This window comes from Labrus bergylta, chromosome 14 (genome assembly GCF_963930695.1).
Source record: "Labrus bergylta chromosome 14, fLabBer1.1, whole genome shotgun sequence".
NCBI classification, from domain to species: domain Eukaryota; kingdom Metazoa; phylum Chordata; class Actinopteri; order Labriformes; family Labridae; genus Labrus; species Labrus bergylta.
Window position 1 is genome coordinate 19336101 of NC_089208.1, and position 19038 is coordinate 19355138.

Consider the following 19038-nt stretch of genomic DNA (forward strand, 5'->3'; position numbering starts at 1 on the left):
GGATGTACTGTATGTATTGACTCTGTAAATAGTAAATAAATTAATGTAGATGAACACACATATATAGATCAGACTGTCCTGCCAAACCTACAGCACACTTTCTTGAAACTTGATCCGCCTTTAACATCGCTAAAAATTCAACGTTTCACAGAAGTCTCTCTCGCAGAGGTTTTATTGTAAGGCAAATAGAGTTAGAGTTGCTGAGTTTTAGTTCTGAGAAGACATTGACAAAAATATCATCATCTCTAGTCGTTTAAAAATGTTAGCAGTAAGTGGAAAAATAAATGAAAGAAAAGCAAAAACCCTGTTCACTATCTCCCCTCCTTATCACATCGTTCCCCCACAGGGACCATGTCTCATTGGCAGGACGGTGCATAAATATATATTTTTGTTCTGAGTGTTGTTGTACCTCTGTTGTCAGTCTCTGAACTACACTCTCACTAAAAAGGAACATGTTTAACGGCAGCTTGGGTCACTTCATTGATCCACATAACTAGCTGATGGTGTCAGCTCTAAATGGAGCCTCAGTGAAAGTCAGATTTTTCCCTCCCGCGGTTAGTTAAGGGATATTGAGGGAAATTATTCTACATTTAAGAGCAGCTTCAACCAGGTAGCCTACTGGAGGGTTGGAGTTTAGAGCTATGGACCATATTCAGAAGGTGGCAGTTTTCTTTTGATGTCAGGTGGGAAGCTCAAACGCTGTTGTAATAATACACAGCTGTGTTCAAGATTGCTAAATGAGGGAATCTAATCACTAACATAATTCTGCTTGGGCTATAGATTGATCAGAAACAGACTGTGAAAAACACATATTTCATAAGAAACTGAAAGTTAAAGTCAAACCCTAACCCACAGCTAACATTAGCATTCAACCAATTCCTAGTTAACATCACATTCAGCTAGCTAACACTACAGTTAGCAAAGAGTTTTTTATTAAGTGTAGGATTATCAAATGGTATTGCTATCTTTTAACGAAGTTGAAGGTTAACTTGAGCTGTTATTAATTTTAGCATTCAGCTAATTACGAGCTAACACTGTCACGGAATTAAAGGAGCAACTTTAGAGGAATAATATCATTGTTAGCCACATTGAACGCTTATGTAAGATGTCTTTCTGTGGCTTAATAGTTATCAAAAAAGTTTCAACTTGAATTTTATGTCCTGAACTCCCTCCAGAAGTTCACCATCTGTTGTCTTTAAAGTTGCTGATCAATCTGAAAGCGGTTAAATTACAACAATATGTCACATACACTAAACTGACGCAACCGGGCCTTCAGCACAATGATGATATCAGTATAACAAAGTTTTAGCTTTGCACCTGGAGCATTCTGTCCCTGGAAAGTCGCCACTGTGTGAATATTGTCAATAGAGCAAAAAAGCTAAGACAATGTACATTGTTGTATGAAAAAAAAAGATCAAGAAAGTCGGTCCATTTTAAGAGCCTACAGATACCATTCAACCTTGTGAGAGAACATGGTGTAACAGAGACAATCTCATAGATATCTGTTGTTAGATTCCTCGATTTATAATCAGAACATGAAAACCAAATGATTCCACAACCCCAAACTGTTTTTAAATTGTTAAAGCTCTCTCTCTCTTTCTCGCTTTCTGTCTCTCTCTAACTCTCTCTCTCACTCCTGTTAACTTGTCTCCTGTTTTTTTTTCTTTTATTGTAAATTTGTGCCTTTTTGTCATCTTATCTTCTAATAACACTACTGTACATTGGAGACATAAAGAAATGAATAAAAAGAAGCAAAGCAACTGTACATAACCTTTGATGTAAATGTTTTTTTTCAGTGTTTTGTATGTACTGAATGTAAAGAAGAGCAGCAGTCTCCTTACCTTAGGTACATTAGTGACATGTTCAATTGTTGCAAGTGTCCTTACAACACGGGAACCCTGAAAATAGGACCATTTGAAAATCATGTTCCTCGAGGTACTCAAAGGAATTACTTAATTTATCTTAGGAATAGTTGTGCAGCTATAAACATGATAAATGTTCTAAGCAGAGCGTTTTTCGGACCAATTTAGACCGAATGTTTTGAGCTGTACGACTAACTTTTAAATCGGGTTGAATTATGGCCCTATTCCGGTCATTTTACCATATTAATTGACTGAACCAACGTAAAGTTTATGACCCACGGTTGAGCTGTACTTTGTTTCACACACTCAAGTTCTTCTTCAAAAATTGTGCTTTTTACAAAATTAGGGCTCCTGTTCGGTTGATTTATTTATTTATTTACTTTAGAATTATTGGCTGTCGTTATCTAGAAGGGGGACACATTAATTAAAAAAATAAAAAGACTTAAATTCCGGCTCTTTGGCCATGAGGGGCTTTCAAACCCTCCAAACCCCCCTAGCAACTGGTTTGTTCTCAGTCATCAATGTCATGGTAATACAAAATGTAATCTGTTAAGGCACCTGTTCTTGGTTAAAGAGCTTGAAAACGTTGTTATGCACCTGAAAGGCTTCCACAACTGAAGAAAGTCTTTTGAAGGAATTGACCAGTTGCTTTTGAAATAAAGAAAGAGTCAGGCAGGTTGATCAGTGTGTAAATAAACGTTTCTTGGCTAAAAGCTGCTACAGTAACTGTGACTGTTGTGAGTGCAACATCACAGTTATTTGGACTGATAAAATATCATAATACAGATAAACCCAGACTTAACATGCCAACACCTTCCATAGCACACGCTTTATTGAGACCTGTCAAGTGAAATATAAAAATAACTTATAGAGAGGAAGAATAACAATACTCTAGGGTAGACCCACTGCCCACAGTCATTGCCCTTTAGGAGAAATCACTGCAGGTTTGTAGTTTGATTGAAATAGCACACATTAAAGCCCAAAGACATTCCACAAGTTAAGAGAGTGAAGGATTATTTATGAACATACAAAGAGGGCTTTAGTGTAACAAATGCCATGCGTCATGGTGACATTCAATAAACAGACATGACCATTCATGATTAAGATAATACTCACTCACCAGGTTGTTAACCAACCTGGGATAATAGCTTGATCCGATGTTACGCTTTAAGTCCAGAGCAGGTTGTGTGTGGGACTTTGTCTTCAGAAGGGGAAAAGCTGAGGCCCAAAAGAGAACCAACAGTCAAACAACGGGACTCAACGTAGGAAAGCAGTTCCAGTCTCTGGACTCCCCTTTGGAGAGCTTCGTCATCTGTGCACAGGGTGTCTGCAGCTTTTTCAAGACACCAAGAGAAAGACACGTTGACAAAGGTACTGTACTTTATGTTTTGTTTTCGGCAAGTACTAGACAAGAGGCTTATTGGAATTTTTTAGAGTAGCAATTTTGAATAAAACAACTTTCACTTTCTTGCTCATATATATTTATATTGCTATTCATTTTTCAGTAGTTAAAGGCAGTGGATCTCGTTCTTTTTTTCTTCGAGCCCCCCACTCTACTTGTACAGGTATATTAAAAAAGCTTGGTAGCTTGAACCCACATAAAAAAGGTGATAAATTGAGATCTATTTTAATTGATTTCATTATAACCTGAATGCGTGGCTAACTGATATTGTTGAGTGAGGAAGCATGTATTTTAACACAGTTTTATTTACAGACCTTTGAATGAACAACCCAATAAGTGTGTCTTCTAAATAACTGAAAATCTAATATTGTAGATTGTAGATGTAAAACTCAAAGATTTACAAAAGTCACACATAAATATTGAACTGCCTTATAAGGCTAACTTCAAGTGCAATAGGGTGATTATGATAATAATGGCTGGGTCCTTGCAATATTTAAAAAATCCTAAAAACACCATGTTGGAGATATGTTATTTTCAGGTGGTTTTATTTTGAAAATTTAGAAGGAATGTTCAAATTTTGTAAAATTCGGATTTGTTGTTGATCCTTCCAGTATCAAATGCCTGGTGTGGTATTATGACAGTAAATCTGGTCTACTAATTAGTCTGGGTGTGTGTGAAGGGCACTATTCACACACCTTTGTGGGGACTCACATTTTGTCAAAAACAAACTCCATAATCATTGTAAGTTTTAGACTTTAAGAAGTTGTACAATTCATATTAGGGTGACCATGAGGTTTAGGCAGAAAGCGGTTATAGTTTAAGCTACACAAATCAATATTTCTGTATTAAGAATGTATCAAATGACACGTAAGAAGAAGAGGAATAGGACACATAACTACAAACACTCAGATAAGCATCTTACTCGGTATGTGTTCATGAAGTCGTCATAATGTTATATGTGTTCAGCTTGTTTCAATGCCACCATGTGGACAAGTGTTTTTGCTATTGCTAACATAGACTAAATTGAACACGGGGTCTTCATAAATAACACAAACCAGTGAGTGTCTACCTTGGAAAAAAATATGTTCAAACACCTTGAAAATCTCTCCTGCAATGCTAGATAAACCAACCAACTTTCGACTATAGAATATCTTTAGGGTAAAGAGTTTCTGTTTTTACCTCTGACCTACACTGCTGCTTTGACATGGATGAAGCTAACAGTGATTACACATGATTACAAAGCCATTTCTGAAATTACTTTCAGGTCTAGGGGTAGACCGGGGTTGGTTGTCACACTCTTTACTCTCTTTTGAATTACTCAGGATCAATATATCTTACAGTAGCTATTTCTAAATTAGAAGGAAGCTGAAGGTATTGAGGTGAAATGTGTATCCCTTTCATTTTTATAAATTACTTGAACAGAAAGTAATTAACCATCAAAGACACTCTGACCCACAGTGTGTGGGGTTGTTTGGTCGTAATGTGCCTGTCAGATTTAACTAAAAGGTTTTGTTAAAAAAATAACAACAAAAAAATATATTTAGGGTAAAGAGTTTTTGTTTTTACCTGTGACCTATGGGCACTGCTGCTTTAACATGGATGAAGCTAACATAGTGATGACACGTGACCACAAAGCCATTTCAGAAATTACTTTCAGGCATCTCTGTCAGGTCTACTATAATCATGCAGCTTGCACCAAACAGTGCAGGTAAGAGGTTTATTTCCGTGTGTATATTTGTTCTTGCTCACACTTTGTTGAGGTGTATTTGTGTTTGTGTGCAACCACAGGGGAGAAAATGAGCACTGGAAGAATTAGAAGCGTTGGGAAGGACAAGTGCAGGTAAGAAACAAAATGTCATACAGACTTCTTCCTCTGTTTGTCCTGGTATGGTCTTCACTGGTAAAAAAACAAGAAGGAACAGGAAGTGGAATTAATTGTAAGCGAAAGCAGAGACTTCAGGCAGGAATAAAGGCAGTACAGAAAAGAATAGGCTATAACCCTCCTGTGCGGTGTTGAGATTGCTTAACCCTCTTAAGTAGATTTGAAAATGCCAGAGTTTTTCTAGGCTCTGTGATAAAAACTGAACTAGTCTCTCGTTCAGCCTTTTTCACTAGACTGGTGCCCCCCCCCCTTCCACTTAACACTTCTGCTAGCTAAAGAATGTGTTTTAAGTCTCTGCATGTGACTCAGTTACATGAAGAAACAGGGGCACCCAAGATTAGCATTGTTTTTATTGTGTAAGGGGCAAACCGTTCTGTTCATTGACTGAATAGAAATGATTTAATAAGAGAGAATTATTAGCACTACAGTATTTTTTTTCCCACCTTTCTATAAAGTTATTTATCTTTTAGCTGCACTACTACATAACTAATACACAAAACAACATCCCTGCCATTTCCTTTACTTGTGGAAAACCTAACCAAATGATTTTAATCAGCAAGAGTTTTCAAGTAAAAAAAATGTGGAGACATTTCTTAGTTAACAAAATTGAAATGAAAAATACCAAACATATATCGGCAATCCCATTCTTTACCGTAATGTATGTAATACAGAATCTATAAATGATTGAAATCTGCATATACAACCGCAAAAACTGTCTGGAACCAAAGTTTTTATTTGTAAAATGTTGTCTCGCCAATTACTAAATCTTTAAGACATTTAAGTATTTGGCACATGATTGCTTCATGTGTCGTGTGCCTCCAAATCTATTACGTAAGTTTTCCATTTTTAACTGTTTTGTAAGACTTGTAAGTAATAATTATTTGAGCTTTTGTTTCTTGCATAAACAGCCTACAACAGAGCTGTGTTAGAGCCGACAGGCCTCCTCTCTGGTATTGTCAATCTAACCTTTCACCTATATGAGGAGAGGCTGGATTTGGGCCAAAAGAAGCTAATACTATTGTGTCCCCTATATAGTGCATGACTGTTATTGCATGTTCACATGCATTGTGCTCAGCTGATACAGTGATGCAGTAAACCTCTTAAGGCATTGAAGGGTTACCCAAGTCTTGCAACAATATACTCACAATGAGGAGGATCAGCCTCCAGCCCTGTTCCCTTCCACTCTCTGATACCTCACACACTCACGCACAGACAAAAAAAAACACACACACACACACACACACACACATACACACACACACACACACACACACACACACACACACACACACACACACACACACACATGTTCACATGCCCGTCTCCTGCCTGCGATTATAATCCAAATCTGACTCAATCAAGCCCACATTCCTGAGTCGGCCCTGCTGTTTTGTCCCTCACTGCTCTGTTGCTGCATGACCAAACGGGGCTGTGCCACTGAAGGGACTCTAGCAGACCAGTGCAGGCTGTGTTTTTTTTTCTAATTCAGTTTGGAGGACCTGTATCAGAAGCTGCCTGGAGCACACACAGAGAGCACTGTCTACACAGGAGTCATTTCATGTTACTTCAAAAGGCCTCACATGGCTGCAACCAAAGACATCCAGGGATAAATCCAACCAACGGCATTTTCTCTTCTGGATTTTGTTTGTTTTTTTTCTTCTGACCTTGAGGACACCTACCTAAAAAAAAAAAAGTTGGACCCAAACATGGACGACTTCATCAATGGTCCCCGCCAGCGCTCGGACAGCATGAGCAGCTCAGCGTCTCAGAGCTCCAGGTCCAAGACGCTTCTCCGCCAGCGTCTGTCTCAGCTGCTCACCTGCATAGAGGACATGAGCTCTGACGATGAGGCCAGTGAAGAGGTTTCCCGCACGCTAGATGAAGCCTTTCAGCTGTGTGGGCGCTACATTCCCTCAGATGCGTTCAGGTTGACATGTGCACGTGCTCATCACAGATACACAACTTTTCAGAGTTTCACACTAAGGAAGTGTTTGGGCTCTCTCAAATATGCTTTATACTCTTCTCCTGAAAAGGGCTCATGTTGTAGAACCTAAAAAAGACAGAAAAGTTTAAAAAAAAAAAAAAAAAGGCTATACAACAACTTCAATAATTTGACTGGCTCATGTCTGTTTTTCTCTCAAGTTGAAAAAGTAATAATTTAGTAGTGTCTTCTGTGGTTTACTCTACTTTACTTTTATTTTACAAATCTAAAAGGATATGGACATACCATTGAATTCTGTATGTATCACATGTCTACATGAATGTATAGGAATGATAGGTGTTTAAAGTTAAGACTAAACTAAATACAAATTTGAAGTGGTTATACTTGAAATTGTTTATTTTTATAATATATATTTTGTATTAGAGCATTTGCAAAACATCATTGTGAAATTATATGGAAACAATTTCACAAAATAACTATTGTACTAGTTTTTATTCCATCATTTTTAATTCTTGTGATGACTTAACCCTCTGCTATAGGCTGCACATGGTGACCTGGAACGTTGCCACAGCGGAGCCCCCTGAAGACGTCACCGCTTTGCTGCAGCTAGACGTCCAGCCCCCCGCAGACCTCTATGTGATCGGGTGAGGGTCAAATAAAATCTTCATCAGGAGTTGCACTAAAGAACAAAAATGCCTCTTTAAACAATTTGGACAGATATAATAAGTAAATAAAAACATATATGTAATAAGCTGTGTTATTTATTTGCTCTGTGCTGGTGTATGACAGCCTGCAGGAGGTGAATGCCACTCCAGTGAGATTCATCTCTGACCTGCTGGTGGAGGACTCCTGGAGCCATGCCTTCATGGATACACTGGCACCCAGAGGCTTCGTTAAGGTAGGAGAGGAAAGAGGGAGAACACACACTTGTATATAAAGCAGTTACACATTTAGGTTGTGTGTTTTCATGTGTGGAACACTTGGTACAAATAATATTGGGTTCAAGCAAACTGAAATGTGAATATGTGAAAACGTACATAGCCATGGAGCTATGTTCTGTGGTATTTTTTTTTCACATATTGCAACTATTTTTTGAGACTCTTAGTATTTTGCTTAGCTTGAGATATCTATAAGACACAATATTTTTTAGGCTGTAAATGTGCATATTCTCAAAGCATGTTGGTGCATATTAAAACATAGATCTAAAGCAATTTTTTAAACGAGGTAAACAAAAATGTACATGACAAAGAAAAAAATAAAAAAAATTCAACGGTGATGATTAAAATCTGTCTCCATCTTTGTGCAGGTCACGTCAGTGAGAATGCAGGGTTTGCTGCTGCTGGTTTTTGCCAAACAGGCTCATCTCCCCTTCATCAGAAACATCCAGACCACCTACACTCGCACTGGCATCTTTGGCTACTGGGTAAGACCTGGCAACAGCAGACAACGACTCTGTTAAACTGTGCACGCCAGGAATCCCATCGACATCAGACGCAGTGGGGTTTAACACATTATGAAAGGCCTATTGTGTTTGAGAAGTGGAGTGTCCAAGAGCTTTGACGGAATGAAATCACCAACAAAGAACAGTGGAACTGGGGGGGTACACTGGGGAAAACTTTTGCAAGACAAATGATCAAATTAGAAATAAAAGATCTTTACGTAGTTTTAGGTTTTCAGTTCAAGTTTTTTGATCTTTTTTTATTGTCTTGTAAAAACTGAAGAAAATTAGTGTAATTTGACATGAAATTGATCAGCATTAGTTATTGATAAAAAAATATATTTTCTAACATATTATCAGAATTTTTGTGCATTTACTTTACCTTTCATGTCCCTCCTCCTCCTCTGTTTGTCTGTGTCAGGGTAACAAAGGAGGAGTGTCCGTGCGTTTCTCCTTCTACGGTCACATGGTGTGTTTCCTCAACTGCCACCTCGCCGCTCACATGAACTACGCTCTGCAGCGTGTCGATGAAATTGAGTACATCCTTGAGAACCAAGAGTTTGACATGTCGGACACGCCCTACGTCCGCGACCACAAGTCAGTGTGCCCACACAAACTCTACCCCACTCAATACACGCACAGTGTAAATGCATGCACGATGAGTTGTTGTAAATGCATCTCAAATAAGTCTCCATCCCTCTCGCACAGGGTGGTGTTCTGTTTTGGCGACCTGAACTTCCGTATCTCAGACCACGGATTGCACTTCCTCCGCTCATCCATCAACGGCGGACGTCTTCATTTGCTGTGGGGCAAAGACCAGGTGAACTGCTGTAATAAGAACACATACAAAGCAGACTCAAACTAAAACACCACACATGCTAATTGATTTCATTGCTCTGCAGCTCATCATGATGAAGAAGAAGGAACCTTTCCTACAGGAATTTGAGGAAGGGCCATTAAACTTCAAACCCACCTACAAGTTTGACCGTAACTCTGACACCTATGATACCAGGTAACATTGTACGACCAACAGATGCATTTCTCCAGAAAAACTCAACACGTGTCTCAGAGTCTTTCTGTGCTTTTGTATCCTTATGATTTACACAGCACGCCGAAGACATGGTTGCATTTTAAGTAAGACACAGTTGTTTTTTTTTCCCGTGTTGCATGCCCCACATTCTCATATTTAGTCAGCACATCATCTGTCCTTGTTCCTGCAGTGTCTGCCAGCACGTCTGTAGTTGACACGTTGACGTAAAATAAACAAAAACCAAAAGCAGCTAATCCTGATATGTAGCTTGAGTTTGGAGCAGCTCTTACTGCGAGTTATATTCCATCCTGAAACTAGCACACTCTGTGTGTGTCTCTCTCAGAAAGAGCACTGTGGCTCTGCCCCTAACCATGTACAGACCCAGGCCCCTGCAGCGCTGCAGCACCACCCTCTTCTTCCTCCTCACCTCCCTCACCTGGGGGCTGCTCTCTGTCTGGTTGGGGGCCTGGTACAGGGAGCTAAACCCGCAAAGGTGGGTGTCTCCATAGATACACCCTGTAGGAATGGCTTTAGGGCCCTTTGATGTGGATTTTGACCTTGAAGGTTAACTACGTATGACCTTTAATTGTAAAGAATGGAGACACAGGTTTAAGGGAAAGACACAGAGGGGGTTCATATGGCACAATTGATGTTAAATTTCAGAAAAAATCAAAATCTTCAAATTTCTTCCCGCACCCAGTCCCCCACTGTTTGTTCCTGCATAGTTACCATATTTTTTTTGTTTGTTATAGTGACTATGCTTAAAAGTCAAACTTCATGATACCATTTCCAATGGTATTGTCACCCCACTATTTCTCCACAGCATGCTAAGCTTTAGCATTAACTCTGCATTGCATGTGAGTGTGATACGTGTGCTCTGTAACAGCACTGTCTCCAGTATTGTTTGAAACTAAGACTTATATGTAAGGTTGACATGGAATTGTGTCCCTCTCAGGTAAGCATATCGATCAGAGAATTCAGCTTCTTCACTCACTGTTTCAAATCTTCAAATCTGCTCTAAACAATGTCTCATTGCTTCGCTCAGTGGCAAGAAGAGGAAACCAGCATGGACAGATCGGATCCTGTGGCGCATCAAGCCCAAAACTCCTCCATCAGGGGATTTTGATGATGATGAGATGGCGTCGACATCAACTGATGAAGAAATCGATGAGTACCCACTCCTGGTCACACAGGACAAATACACCAGTGACATGAGCTATGGGGTCAGTGACCACAAGCCTGTCATTGGAACCTTCAGCTTGGAGGTGAGGGCAGTCTCACTGTAGGATGTAGGACTGATAACCCTGCTTCATTTCTTCTCATACAACCCAATAAATGCTCCTTGTCTTTCCTCTTGTTTTTTCTTCAGCTGAGGAAGCGCCTTGACACCTCACTCGTGCACATTTCTCCTCTGGGCGTATGGAGCGCCGACCAGGATGCACTTCTCACTTACACTGTCCAAGAGGACTTTGAGTCCTCCACATGGGACTGGATTGGCCTCTACAAGGTATTTGTGATAAAAATAGAACAAAACAAGAATAAACACTTTACAAGACAGATCTGAACTCATTGGATTGTTCTCCTGCAGGTGGGATTCAAGAGCGCGTCCGATTATCAAACCTTTGTTTGGGTCAGAGAGGTAGACCTGCCTGAAACAAATGAAGTCATACAGGTGATGTGCTAAAGGGGCAGGTGCATCATGTTTGCACAAATACTGCTTGAGTGTTATTTAAATGAGTGTGTGTGTGTCGGTTGCAGATATCTGTGGATAAGGACGAGGTCCCTCTGCTTGGTGGACAGTATGTTTTGGGTTATTACAGCACCAATTTGCAGAGCATCATTGGCCTCAGCGCTAACTTCCAGGTGAGATTTGAACTGAAACAGTGCAGTTGTAACTTATAATGTTTAATATTAATTTTAAAAAGAAGATAATTATGTAATTCTAGCTCTAGAACACATCAGTATTAGCAGATGTCCCTTTACTGTTTTAGATATTGCCTCACAAAAAAAATAGGGCATGACTAACACTGAAGTCTACAAAATATAGTATTACACTTATTAAAAGAAGGATTTATTCCACTGCTGGTGTACAGAAAGGCAATATATTGTAGTGATATAGTGGTTCGGGTGGCAAATGAGTTTTTTCGCTGGAGGAAGTAAGTGTTTTTGTTGGCTGTTTAGTGAAAAGACGCCATCTTGTTTCTATCTTGCAGATCCTGGAGTCAAAGCGTGCCGTCATGGAAGGCCTCGTTCCTGAGAACAGCAACGGGATTGACAAATAAAGATATAATCAGCCTTGTGCCACGTCTATACCTCTCCCAAGAAATGTTTAAAAGAAAAAAATCAAACGTAAAAAAAAAAAATGCCCCAAGATCAAGTCCATCGTTTACTGGTGAAGAAGCCGAGAATGACAACCACAGATTGTGTTCTTCTGGTAACTTCAACTTGTTGTTTCCAGCTTTGCCTTTAAGGGGTTCACATTACGTAGAGCTGACTCTTGCTGGAATCGTTTTTTTTTCTACAAAGAAAGCTTATCGCTGTAATGAGTCACTAGACAAGCGTATCCACAGGCCCTCTCTGCATGTTACAGCAGAAACTACAGGCCAAAACAATGTGTGTGAAAGTAGTGGACATGCACTGCAGGTCATAACAGGTCTTGGAGAAGTTATATTTTTGAGATTGATTTGAATGTTTTATTTTTGTCTACAGTGCAGGGGGTTGTACAATACAAAGTAGAGGGAATGCTATGTTGATGCGGGCCATCTGAGGTAACAATGCAGAAAGATGCTACGTGTATTTGACTTTTGAAGTCTTGCTATTCTTATTTTGAACAACTATTGTGGGAGAAAGATTGAACATAGGGGATGGGGATGTTGATGTAGACTGCAGTCAGTTATGATTATATTCAGAATATTCTTAATGTATATGTGATTATATAAGCCTAATGTATACCCCAAAAGGCTCTAAAGTAGGGAGCAAAATCAGAACAATATTATATTTTGTAATGAAGAAGGACTTAAAGTTTCTAAAGACTTTGATTATTATTCATCTCAGTTGTTCATCCCACATGAATGTTTGGCAGGATGCCTTTATATATTCAAACGCAAAGTGATGATTGTTGTCCAAATAAAATAAAAGTATCACATTTCTGTGTTTTGTGTGTAAGCATGCTTAAGTGAAATCATGTTTGTTTGGTTGGGTGATTGATGTATTGATTGATAGAGTGGCCAATATCACAGCAGCAGAACATAATCTGTACATGTGTACGTGTATTGGCATTACGTTCTTCATTATCAAAATGAAATAAATGAAGGAGATACTTCTTAAAGCTGGCAAGCAAGTTATTTTTTTGTCGTAGTTATACAAAATGTTTGAGATCTTATCGAAATTTTAAATTAGCATCTGACTGCAAAGGTTCGACAACATTGTGACACAAAGGGTAATGTATTTGACATTGTAATCATGAAGAGAACAGCTTTAGTTAAATAATCAGTAATAAATAATATGTTATAACAACATATATCTTAGTGCCTTAACACTTTTTTACTATTACCTCTTATGACATCAAAACTGTTTTTATGTTATATCATACTTTACTATGATTTAATGAACAGACGCTATGCTTTGATATATTAAACTATATCTAAACTATGACTGATACATTTGGAAAATTAAAAAAAAACAGCTTATATGTTAACAAAAAATATTGCATGGCGGAAGAGAGTTTAAATTATAAACTATTAACAGAATACTTCCACGGACCCACAGTCCTATGTCATGTATTTAATGTATCAGGAAAAATAACGAATGTAAGATAAAGTTGACACTAATATTAAATATTTCGAGCAAAGTACCTACATTAACATAATACATTTTAGAGGAATACTATGTTATAAAGGAATAAATAAATAAATCAATTAATTAATTAATTAATAAATAAATAAATAAATAACACTTAACAGGTTCTTTCTCTTCCTGTTTTCAACTTCCCGAAATGCATTGCGCGAAAGCGTTCCCGGACTTGACTACTCCGTTTGAGCTTTGAGCATCTTTCCCTAAAAGGCTCTCCGGTTGTCTACACGTGGGGGACTTTAAACACATCGCTAAAGGTGAGGCTTTTGACAAATGCAGGGGCTTTTCCGATGTCAAATACAAAACAAATGGAATCGAAACAGTTGTACCAACAAGCGACAATCGTCTTACTTTTCTTCAATCGATGTTGAAAGTAACCAGGTGTCAAAAAACCCCTGGCTAACAGCTAGCTAGCGAAGTTAGCTTTAGTAGTTCTCCTCATACAGTAAGGTTGACAGCCTGCAGCTAAAAGTGAACCGCTACCTGTCGTTTTTTAGTTTGTATGATGTCTTTATAATGACAATGCGAAACTTTTTTTTATATTGCAGCCCCCCCTGACCTCCTCTTTAAATTAATGTAAGTAATGTAAGGACATTTATCAGGTTGTTAGCTTGTTGTCAACGCTCAGGATTGAAAACACCTTCAATTCAATCCAAAAAACTTTATTTGTCCCCGGGGAGGCAATTCAAAGTGCAAGTACGAAACATTTTAACCTAAATATAAAGTGTCACTTAACTTGAAAGACATCTTAACATACATCAATTCAGATATAATGTATTTTGTTCTTTTAGTGAAACAGCCATTCAAAGATCTCACAAACCTTTAAGCGGGGGAGTTAAACATGCAGGATTTCTCTCTGTGGTATGGGTTGTGTTTGCCTGAATAATGCATAAGGATTTCTTTATGTTAGACCTGGACCTGGACCGATCAGAGGATGACCAGTGAGGACGTGGAGCGGCTGTTGATCCAGTTTCAGGACGAGAATGGGGAGGTTCTTGGTTCCCCCTTTGATGTTCCTCTGGACATCACTGCAGAGAAACTACAGCTTGTCTGCAATGCACTGCTGCAGAAGGTACCATTAGATATCATAAAATGTTGGACTTAATTTAGGACTTGGCTGCACATGAATTTAATGTTAAGCCAGGCTTTAGTTTCTATTTTTACCAGTTTTGTTTGATACAGCTTAATAATCCTACATTACTAATCCAATTCATATTTAATTTTTTCTTTGCTGCAGGAGGAGCCGGTTCCACTTGCATTCTTTGTCCGTGGAGAGGCAGAGGTGGTGTCCAGTCTGGGGTTGTGTGTGAAGGCTCTTGGAGTTGAGACAGAACAGGTTCTGCCAGTGGTGTACCAGCCTCAAGCTGTGTTCAGGGTCCGAGCTGTGGCCCGCTGTACCAGCACACTTCAGGGACACACAGAGGCAGTGATCTCCACCGCCTTTAGCCCCACTGGCAAGTGAGTAAATCAAATGCAGAACGGCCACTTGTCTTTTATAGAATAGAATGTCTTTATTGTCATTATACAATTGTACAACGAAATTATTTGGCTTCACCTTTTAAAGTGCACACACATACAAGCATCCACAGCTAAAAGCAACAACAAAAGAAGAAAAAAAAGGAACTCTCATTCAGGTAAGATGGGCAATGTATGGTAGGAGTTATTTACAGGTAGTAGCATAACAGAATATAAATAGATATTGCAGAAATGTAAAATAAATATTGCACAGTATTAAATTTAAAATTATTGCAGAAATATAGAATAAGATAAATATTGCACTGTATGAAATGTAAGATATTGCAGAATATAAAATAAATATTGCACAGTATTAGATTTAAAATTATTGCAGAAATATAGAATAAGATAAATATTGCACAGTATGAAATGTAAAATATTGAAGAAATATAAAATAAATATTGCACAGTATTAGATTTAAAATTATTGCAGAAATATAGAATAAGATAAATATTGCACTGTATGAAATGTAAGATATTGCAGAATATAAAATAAATATTGCACAGGATGTGTGGTGAGGGTGGGACGGTCAACGCATGTCCAGGTTCTGTGTGGTTATTTTCCTGTTTGTCCTGCTTTTCTGTATTCTGATTTATCTAAGAATCCTTGTGGTAAAACAACAGAGGGGATGAAACTCAGAACAATTCCTCTAAAGACACTTCCCCTAAAAGACAGAATAAGTATTTTTTATTTGTTCTTCTGTGTTTCAGATATCTGGCCAGCGGTTCAGGTGACACCACAGTGCGTTTTTGGGACTTGACGACGGAGACACCTCACCACACTGCCAGAGGTATAAAGTCATTTCTACAGTTTAGCGTACTCTACTTTGCAGCCTAATAAATACACAACTGGTCAGTGCATTGAGACACCATTGAGCTGAATTCTGCTTTATTTCAGGACACACACATTGGGTGCTGACCATTGCCTGGTCACCTGATGGCAAGAAACTGGCTTCAGGGTGCAAGAACAGCCAGGTGAGCGTCCAATCCGCACTCATTGTTCTGATCCGTTGGTTTAAGATGAATCCTATGAGTATGTTGTAAATAATTAATGTTGTTCTGTTTCTGTAGATCTGTCTGTGGGATCCAGTGACGGGTACACAGATGGGTAAGACTCTGACAGGACACAGCAAGTGGATCACTTGGCTCTGCTGGGAACCTCTTCATCTGTGAGTGCTCATCACTTTACTTCTGATTTCCTCATTTTTATTTTTTACTCCTGACCAAAACTGTAAAATAAGAAGTTACGAATAAAATAAAGCATATATTTTCTCTTTTTAAAAGATGACTCTATTTATATCTTCTTAAAAAAGTACATTTTCAAACCAAATCAATATCCCTAAACCATAAAAATATAGCACAACTAAGGAAAGTCTCTTAAAAGATACTGAGTTGCAGCCTGTGCTTCTGGCTTTGAATCACACAAAGCTTTTAAAACACACTGATTTTTCTCAGCTCTTTGTCACCAAATAGAAATTTTAATGTACTTCTTTGAAAAGTTTTATTTTACACTCGAAGTGGAATAAAATATGAATTCCAAAATGTGACAAACCCTTGTGGACATCATTTTTCCATCATTGTGTCAAGCCAGTATCGTCTCAGCACTGAGTATCATGATACTAAACTTGGAATAGGCATCGAAGCCAAATTTTTGCTATCGTGACAACTTTACTGTGCTGATTTAATCACTCTTCAACATGCTCCTCTCTCCCATTCAGAAACTCAGAGTGTCGGCACTTAGCCAGCAGCTCTAAGGATGGCTCCATACGTATATGGGACACGGTGTTGGGACGCTGTGAGAAGATCCTGACCGGTCACACACAGTCAGTCACATGTGTGAAGTGGGGAGGAGACGGACTTCTCTACACGTCTTCACAGGACAGGACGGTCAAAGTGTGGAGAGCTAAAGACGTAAGTGTGTTTAACTTGTATTGATTGAACGAAGAAGAGGTGACTTGTGTGTGTCAAAGAAACATGTAATGTGTGTGTATTTCTATTTGTGTCTGAAGGGCGTCCAGTGCAGGACTCTGCAGGGACACGCCCACTGGGTGAATACACTGGCTCTCAGCACAGACTACGTCCTGCGAACTGGAGCGTTTGAACCTGCAACTGCCACCATCAACCCCCAGGACCTAACAGGATCATGTAAGGATCATGAAACCTTTTGGATACAGATTTAAGTGGAACGTGTCAGACTGTACACAAAAACAAGAGTCTTTCTGGCTTCAATGTTTTCTAGAGGTTATTTCCACTGAACACAAACTCTTGTTTTCCCACAGTGGACGAGCTGAAGGAGAGAGCTCTAGAGCGATATACTAAAGTCAGGGTGAGTAAGCTTTGTGGTCTGTACTGAAGTGTTTGAGTCTGTAAGGATCGCCTGTGTCAGTAACCTCTCTCCTGTTCTCGTGCTGCAGGGTCAGGCTCCGGAGCGCCTCGTTTCCGGCTCAGATGATTTCACTTTGTTCCTGTGGAACCCTGCAGAAGACAAGAAGCCTCTGGCCAGGATGACGGGCCACAGCGCTCTGGTCAATGAGGTGCTCTTCTCCCCAGACACCAGGCTCCTCGCCTCCGCCTCGTTCGATAAGTCCATTAAAATCTGGGACGGACGCACCGGAAAGTAAGGAAACGTCAGAACATCAAAGCTTGTTTAGTCGAGTAGATTACATTTAGACTTGTATGTAATACTGCTGTTGTCCACGTGGCGGTGCTATAAGGCTGGTGTAGTGATGTCTCTGCTTGCTTTCTACTCACCCTCAGGTACCTGATGTCCCTGCGTGGACATGTGGGGTCCGTGTATCAGGTGGCGTGGTCTGCAGACAGCAGGCTGCTGGTTAGCGGCAGCAGTGACAGCACACTTAAAGTTTGGGACGTCAAGACCGGAAAGTTAAACATGGACCTGCCAGGCCACGCTGATGAGGTGAGGGAAGGGAAGGAAAAGGGAGACTTACCTGCTTGTGTTGATTTATTTGTTTTTGTAATTCTTTTTTTTTTTTTTTTTTCTTGTGTCTAGGTATTTGCAGTGGACTGGAGTCCTGATGGACAAAGAGTGGCCAGTGGCGGGAAAGACAAATGTCTTAGAATGTGAGTTAGCTGCAAAACAAAATAAATTTACTTTACTTAGATGGAATTATCCAAGTGTTTTGTTACAACTAACCCTTTGGCCTTGTGTTTTGTTTTTTTTTTCTAGATGGAGAAGGTAACCTCACCTCACTCCTCCTCACTCGTAACTTTGGCAAAGGATTTCAAATGTACCACTGCAGAGAAGCCTGACAGCTGGAGCAGAGGTGACTGGATTGAACCTGACCCCAAGTTTGTCTCAAGTACACATTGGTTCGAGGAACCCCAGTCTGGTCATGATGCAAATGAACTCTCCAGGTTTGAAACCCATGAGGAAATATTTACAATGTAAGACAGCAAAGGTTTTTTTGGGGGGAGTTTTGCCAGTCACAGCTCCACTTTAATGTTTAAGGCTGTGTTTGCAGCTTTCACATTAAAAAAGGGTTTTACTCGTGTACATGCCTTTTTGTACACATCAAGCCCTGATCTAAAAGTGTACACTTAATTTTCAACCTATATTATAGTGTCATCAATTATAAATATGCAGACACTATATGCAATAACAAATATTTAGCTTCAAATTCTGCATACATAATAATGTATAAAGAAATCTAACCAGCTGCTCAAGATTAAACCAGCACAGGTTGTTTCCCCTCAGCAGCATGTGTGTCCTCGCCTAAAGCCTTACCAGATGAATGGTAGAGCGTAACTGACAGGTGCACTGGTGGGGCGACAGGTGGGAGCACTAATACCTTTCCTCTGTGATGTCAGTGTTGTCCGTGCTCGCCCTGCTCCTTCAGCCTTTAATCTCCTCTGTCCTGCGATCAGCAAAAGCCCTCAGCCTGCTGGGGGTTTTTTTTCCAGCTCTTCATTGAAGCCAAATGTCAAGCGCTCTGAACTCTGTGGTGCTTATCATGTTGAGGCAAAACCAGGCCCACCAGTCCTCTTAGAATAACCAGTATGTTTCATATATGTAACTGGGTTTGTGAATATTTACTATGAATAAATATTTACATAAAGTTCTAAAGTTGTCAAAAACCTTTGTTTATCCAGTGGGTG

General features: G+C 39.4%; 2 protein-coding genes across 9 annotated transcripts; both read left to right on the top strand.

The window, feature by feature from the left end:
- The first annotated feature begins 3004 nt into the window (after positions 1 to 3004).
- inpp5kb (inositol polyphosphate-5-phosphatase Kb) lies at positions 3005 to 12884 on the top strand. 8 transcript variants are annotated; one of them, XM_065963298.1, is made up of 15 exons: positions 3005 to 3233; positions 3368 to 3469; positions 5053 to 5104; positions 7628 to 7732; positions 7878 to 7986; positions 8395 to 8511; positions 8948 to 9123; positions 9235 to 9346; positions 9429 to 9538; positions 9634 to 9660; positions 10602 to 10821; positions 10926 to 11063; positions 11145 to 11228; positions 11315 to 11419; positions 11770 to 12884. In XM_065963298.1, exons 1-15 carry the CDS (start codon positions 3020 to 3022, stop codon positions 11836 to 11838), a joined length of 1740 nt encoding a protein of 579 aa, XP_065819370.1. In that variant the 5' UTR covers positions 3005 to 3019; the 3' UTR covers positions 11839 to 12884. The 8 variants fall into 8 exon arrangements, with proteins under 8 accessions (XP_065819370.1, XP_065819373.1, XP_065819371.1 ...); XM_065963301.1 differs by having other exon boundaries at positions 3368 to 3427; XM_065963299.1 differs by having other exon boundaries at positions 3371 to 3469.
- Positions 12885 to 13558: 674 nt separating this feature from the next.
- nle1 (notchless homolog 1 (Drosophila)) lies at positions 13559 to 19006 on the top strand. Its single transcript, XM_065963229.1, has 13 exons — positions 13559 to 13665; positions 14319 to 14480; positions 14646 to 14866; positions 15634 to 15713; positions 15821 to 15897; positions 15994 to 16091; positions 16641 to 16833; positions 16932 to 17067; positions 17202 to 17248; positions 17337 to 17539; positions 17680 to 17839; positions 17933 to 18003; positions 18110 to 19006. Exons 2-13 carry the CDS (start codon positions 14343 to 14345, stop codon positions 18120 to 18122), a joined length of 1437 nt encoding a protein of 478 aa, XP_065819301.1. The 5' UTR covers positions 13559 to 13665; positions 14319 to 14342; the 3' UTR covers positions 18123 to 19006.
- Positions 19007 to 19038: the final 32 nt, after the last annotated feature.